The 6,979-nt window shown below is 36.9% G+C and overlaps 1 protein-coding gene across 1 annotated transcript; it reads left to right on the forward strand.

The window, feature by feature from the left end:
* The first annotated feature begins 3,903 nt into the window (after positions 1-3,903).
* Positions 3,904-4,504, forward strand: LOC149140884 (putative protein phosphatase 2C 44). Its single transcript, XM_089451091.1, has 2 exons — positions 3,904-4,183; positions 4,353-4,504. The coding sequence occupies exons 1-2, from the start codon at positions 3,904-3,906 to the stop codon at positions 4,502-4,504; spliced, it is 432 nt and encodes a 143-aa protein (XP_089307217.1).
* Positions 4,505-6,979: the final 2,475 nt, after the last annotated feature.

The following is a 6,979-nucleotide window of genomic DNA, read 5'->3' on the forward strand; positions in this document are numbered from 1 at the left end:
ATTCCATTACTCTCATCTTGAATACAGCCATTGGAAATTCAATACCAGAAACAGGGACCTTTCATGAGGGAGAAGGTGGTGTTATTCTTTCGGATAGCTAGAAAACTAAACAATCAAGGCTAACTAATCAACACTCACAAAATAAATAAAATGGTGAATATTGTTGTAAATAATTTTCCCCGACTAGCGGGGCCAATCACTTCAAACAATTTATAAATGGATGATGAATATCTTGGGGCAAAAACAAAGGTAATTGACACAAAGGTGTATGAAAGGTTCGTGTAACAGACAAGAGTATATGGCCTTCCCACAGGTTGCAAGAAGTTCTACCTTGTTAAAAGCAGTAGCAATTTTAATGTGCGGGTTAAAAGGTAGAGCTTCCCATTCCAAAGAGTTTGGAGATTCAATACAAGGAACGCGACAACTTTCAACGGGTACAAGCCTCGAGGTAGCATTACTCTATGGGCTAGTCAAAAACACTAAAAATTCAGTATTGGCTAATCAATAGCCACAAAATTCATAAAATGACAAAAATTGATGTGAACGAGTCTAGGCCGGGCAGTGAAGCAAATCATTTTAAACAGCGATAAAATAGGATTACAAATCTCAGGGGGCAATAATGGAGGTAATTAACACCAAATACCACCAAAGGGTCATGCAACAAATAGTACTAAACATATGATGGCCATTAACCCACGCGGCTACGGTTTGGATCTTATGCTCGGAGGGCGACCGTGATTGTCCAGGCTAAGATACAGATAGATTCTTGTTCCTGCTACTAAAAACTAATGCAATCACACCTACCAGTGCCTAGTGGATCTTATTATGCTCATACCTCCCAGTGCATATGCAATAAACAAATATAATTTAAACAAACAAACAAAAAAGAACACGGCCATCATAAAATTAAGTGCGGGAATTCATGTCCAATAACTAAATAGCCTCTACTCAATGCAATTGTGCATAGAATACGCAGACAAGATACTAACAACAAGAATGAATGTACCTGCAATGGAGACAGAAGAAACTGTTATCACCTCCAGGAGCAGTGATTAGACTTGTACCCTACTCTCTTGCAATTTTACATAAACACTAGATCAATTACAGCCAAAATTGAACCACAATTACAACAAAACCTTGAATTTAAATAATAATGAAATTTGCAAAAACCTTGAAAATTCACAGACAATGTGTCGAATGCCGTGAACCACCAGGAAAAAAAAAATTATAATTTCTACAAAAATTAGATAGGATTTGCATCACTCAATTAACAAAACCGATAATATGCCCACACAACTAAATAACCTAACACTGAGTAAACCCAATTTCAGCCCAACAACAAAAGAACATAACCCCAAAACTGGATCTCAAACGAGCTGTAAAAAAGTTGTACCTTTGACAGGGCGCCTGCATGATAATTTGTTGCTGAAACCCTCGGAAATTCAGCGGCGGAGGGTTTGTATTTCATTTGGGAATCGAACCGATGAACAACGGGTAGTTAATATCTCGAGTGCCTTGAGGCTCCTTACACTAAAATAAACCTACTAAACTTGTAAGAACGATGGAGAAATCTAGCTTTTGAGGATATGCGGGGGTTTGGACCTGGCCATATCTTCTTCTACCATATTTCCAATGCTATGCCGCTTGCTTGCTTCCTGTTTATTCTGAGATACCACTTTCCCCGTGTGAAAACTGACTTTATCAAACGAGATCACCCAGACACAACAAGAAGATCATACCCAAAGGTATGGTGATGGGCTGGCTCGATACTTCCGGCCTTGAATTTGACAACAATAAGATCATGCCCAAAGGTATGGTGATGGGCTGGCTTGATACTTCCGGCCTTGAATTTGACAATGGCAGCAGTAGGGCTTTGTCTCACGATGCTCATGGATCCCCCTGGCATGATATCCACATCCTGGAAGTTTCTCATTTTGCTTAATGAACAGAGAGCGCAGGAGGGTTTTGCTTAATGAACAGAGAGCGCAGGAGGATTCAGAGTGCAGTGCATACTTGCCAGATGACAGATGCGATGCACGGCCAGATGCTAGATGCGATGCGTGGCCAGGGATAATGAATCAAACACTTCGAATCAAACGGTGACTATTAATTCCATCGTCTAACAACGAAATCAATGGCGAAGAAAGTATAGACACTAAGTGCTCACCTAGATGAGGATCTAAATTGGTGAGAGTTAGTCCTAGCTATTTAGTATTGTTTTTATATTACAGTACCATTTCCTATTAACAGACGACAGAAGATAAGATAAGACTAGTTTTATTAATGGCAGTGGGTGACCAAAAGAGAGGTCGACGGGGCTCAAAAGTACACCAGTTACAACATACTGTGGAAGTGCCCATTATTTGTCATTAGGTATAGATGTAAAAAGTATAGGAGGGAGAAGAAGCATCCACATCTGTATCAATCACTCTGTAGCTACTGATGTGTTGCTTAATAATGTCACCTAGGGAGTGCCTGGGTAGTACCAATCTATTGTCTACATATTTAAATTAGTGCTAGAAAGGGGTTTAGAAAATTTCAGTCCTTTCATTAGTTGAGTAGGGTTTGATTCCCAACTTAAATCGTAATCTAGAATGAGATTCTTGATTTTTCCCACAATGAAACTCTCTAAATTAGCTAATTTGTAAGTCTATTTCAATTGTTACCAACCTATATCCTTTTTGAGCTGGATGATAGGTATCACGCCTCGTTACCAAATGCATATATATTTTTATTATCTTATTTTTGAGCCCTGGGGTTGGCTTGATTGGCCTTGGAGTTAGACATTGAACTTCTCAGAAATGGGATGTCACAAGTTCAACTCTTACAATTCCTTTGGGGTTATGCACTGTAATCAATGTTGATGGTCTACCTGGTTTACCATCTATGAATCATGGGGAATACTTGTAATCAATGTTGATGGTCTACCTGGTTTACCATCTATGAATCATGGGGAATACTTGTAATCAATGCTGATGGTCTACCTGGTTTAGCATCTATGAATCATAGGGAATACTTGGAAGGTCTCTGTGAATTTAACAACATCTATTTAAATTCAACATCTATTTAAATTTTATAGTTGATTGTATTGTGACATGTATTGTTTTACAATCGCTAGTCAATCAAAAATCAAAATTATACATTAAATTGGAGCAGGTTCAAAGTTTCTTTCCATTTTCCAAATTGCATATGTTTATCTCAATTTCCTAACTTGATTGTAACTTGTGAAACAATTTCGTTTTTTCCTCTATTGGTTCTATTATGGTGTTTCTACTTGCATTGACTTCATGGGTTAATTTCCTGTGTTTTATCTTTGGCATATGATATATATTGTTAATTGTAACAATGATCTGCACCAATGAACAGGATTTTTCTAGTTGTGATATATTGCCATGTCCATTTCTCAACCCTCAAAGGTGAAGATTCTCCAACATTTTACTTCTCACATATAATGAATTTCTTGTTTTTCCCCATCATATTTCTAGTTGAATATGTTTCATGCGTAAATCCACTATTTTTCAAATAGCTTAAACTATTCATATATTTCCTATACTTATATGTTCATTTGTCTCTTGCACCTATCCAAAGAAAAAACGTCCAATAGTAGCATTACGTCATGGCATAAAGCAATAGTGCTTCCTTATTGCAAAAATTGTGTTTGTGACAAATCGTTATCATTTTTGATAATTTCCTTCATTTATATAAATATGATGGTTCTCAAATGACTCTTTAGAAAAAAATTGTATATTAGATGAGATTTCTGACTCTAATGCACCTCCAGTAAAATGCTTTTACAGCTGATCTGCCATTCATTATATTGGTTGTCACTTGCTATTTTCAAAGTTTTGTATGGTGTAAAATGCTAATTAAGTATTTTAATGCTGACAAGTATCTCTGATAATAATGGAGCCGAAGTTCTGGACAGACCCAGAAAGTGCCATCAAGAATGCATACAACCGGACTGATGGGAAAATTTTAGCAAAGGCAGCTCATTTAGGGCCCGGTGGCTCCACAGCAGTCACTGCTATTTTAGTTGATGGGAAAAAACTCTTTGTAGCAAATACAGGGGATTCCAGGGTTATTATATGTAAAAATGGCATTTCTATTGAGCTCACTATTGATCATGAGCCAAGTATTGAACGCCAAAACATCGAGAAGGGTGGATTTGTGACACTCCTGCCAAGTACCACTACAAATGTTGTGCAGAGATTAATTTTAATGAGAACATACTTAAATAACTTTTTGATTTGTAACTTTATAATTCTATCTTAATGGTCTAGCTCAAGAGTAACATTTGAATGGTCACAGGAGAAAATGTATACTTAATGGCATTTTTTTTTTTGATATATTAGGAGATTTACCTCGAGTTCATTTAAGTTCAGAACCAGATGTGAGAGACACGACCATAGATGCAACCACAAAATTTCTCATTTTGGCTAGTGATGGATTGTGGAAGGCAAGGCATTTTTTCCAATCATTTACTTATTTGCATAGTTACTATTAGATGCATATTTTTTTTTCGCAAACTCATCTCATGGGAGAAAGCATCTAGGAAATTTTTTGATTACTGTATTGTCATTAATTTTACTCGAATAGTTCATCTGAATACCAGAGAGGTTCTTTTTTGAAGTTCTTAAAGAAAGATGCCCCAAGTAACTGCATTGCAAAGGGAGGATTTCCTTTCCCTAGGTGCCAGATCCGAGGGGCATTTATCTGCCCAGTCCCTGGAATTGCACGTAGTGTCACCCCTTAACTTATGCTATAGGAATGCGGAAAACTGTAGCGAGAATGGAGGTAAGGTGGTTGGCTTAACATTCCGTCGACCTCACTAGTTGAATCAAAGATGCATTATATTATTACAAATTAGCAATGTATACATGAGCAAGAATTCTCTTCTAATCGAATAGAATGCTAAAACAGACAGTATGTGGAAGTAGAATGATAAGTCAAGAAAATTGATAAATTGTGTGTATTGAACCTCATAGCTATCCCCTTTCTCCAAGACCTTCACATAATCAGCCTTTGAATGCCTAATGATTCCTGCTGTGTTGGCAATGCTTCCAAATCAGAATCAAATACTTGCAGACAGAACTTTTATTTTCAACTTTGCCATACTGCTGCAAATGTTTGGTAATTGTTTGGTAATCCTCCGTATCTCTTCCAACGTTGGTGAATGAATGCCGCTTTTGTGAATAGATTCAAGTACAGTTTTTTGTTCGAGCGTTGGCTTCCATCGACGAGTGGAGCCTCTCGTTGTATTTTTCCTTACAGAGATGGATAGATGAATTAATATAAGAAAAAGAGATGGATCAACAAAATTCAAAAACACAGGCAGATCCATAAATCTAGCACTCTAAAAAAACAATAAATACCTGATAGTTTTATGGTCATTGTTGGGTTATTGTAGCCTTCATATTATTCACTAGTGTAGCAACAACTCCACCCCACCGATGGATTCGATGATGAGAGGAGGAGCTCAATGAAAGTAAGATGAGATATATGAAACCCGCCTATGGACAAAAGTAAATCGAAAGACTCTTTATATAAAACCCAGAAATGGGCAGAGAAATTAGAAGAATTAATGGAAATATGGATCGGTTGATTACTCTAAAATGGGATGGGATCAATTGTGATGCGAAGGCCGTTGAGTGGACCAAGTCTCCCCGTAAAGCATTCCAAGGGAGCCACGTACCTCAGCCAATTACGTGTAAACGCTCCTTTCTTGCGCCGCGGCCAGATGCCAGATGCCATGCGCGGCGAATCGAACACTTCGAATCAAAAGGTGAATATTAATTCCATCCTCTAACAACGAAATCAATGGCGCAGGAAGATACAAAGTGGCACTGGAGGAGAGTCCTTCTGAGAGGAAGAGGAACGCCTTACGGAGTAATAATTACAGTTTTTACAAAGAAGTGAGTCCCAAGTTTTTTCGATAACGCACACTCGATGGGCATTCCAATGATCTATCACTTTTTTTTAAAGATATATACTATCGAATTTTCGCCATAAAGTCTTAGAGAATGCTTTAACAATTAAATATTCGATGCAAATCACATCGAACGATTACAATAAATTATCAGCCAAAGGATTAAAGGATTGGGTACTATGTTTTACCATGTGAAACCTGTGACCATAAGAGTTTTGAAATTCCGAAGTATTATTCATTTAAACTTCAAACCAGCATCCCCAAATAAAAATAGTATAAGCAAATTCTGACATAGCACAAAACCCTAAAACAATTGCACTCCTCCCTCCTAGCTGTCTTATAGCTATATTATTACAATGAGAAAATTCGATGCCTTTCTCATACATTATGGTCACTGGGGACCATCCAAAATTTAAAATGGGCACATGAACTGTAAAAGCAGATGGTAATCATATAAAACGTTTTAACTAGGCACCTTAAAAATTAAAATGGTTGCATCAATGACCCAAAAAAAAGCAGACAGTACTCATATAAAAGCAGATAGTAATCATATCAAATCATTTAAATGGGCATGCTAAAAATTAAAATGGCTGCATCAACGGCCAAAAAAATAGCAACGACATAAAATGTTTTAGATTTTCAGTAAAACGAGGGCGAAGGTGATGTTTAGCTATATGTATCTCACAAAATTCATGTATTTCTCAGACATTATGGGCACTCATATAGCGTTAACAAAAATAAGTGATAAAGTCAGACAGGTTGGGTGCAAAACTATAAATGTGATAGCCGGAATTTATGGGAGCCCTGCCCCTTATACATCAATGTGCATGCATTGAATCATATAAGTTTGTGTAGATGAATTGTATTATTATCAACGAAGTGCTGAACTACTGAACTAACCATTTAGGAAGTGAAAAGGTTTGGCAACTGTAAGTAGAAATGATAACAGTTTTAAAACATTTCAAATTGACGTGATGAAATTAATATAAGAAAAAGAGATGGATCAACAAAATTCAAAAACACAGGCAGATTCATAAATCTAGCACTGTAAAA

Source organism: Pinus tabuliformis, chromosome X (genome assembly GCF_031772625.1).
Source record: "Pinus tabuliformis cultivar Carrire ecotype Pingquan chromosome X, CPIR1, whole genome shotgun sequence".
Lineage (NCBI taxonomy): Eukaryota > Viridiplantae > Streptophyta > Pinopsida > Pinales > Pinaceae > Pinus > Pinus tabuliformis.

Coding starts and splice junctions, on each gene's coding strand:
- LOC149140884 (XM_089451091.1), top strand. CDS start 3,904: ATGGAGCCGAAGTTCTGGACAGACCCAGAAAGTGCCATCAAGAATGCA. Junction 4,184..4,352: donor ATTTGTGACACTCCTGCCAA/GTACCACTACAA, acceptor TTGATATATTAG/GAGATTTACCTCGAGTTCAT.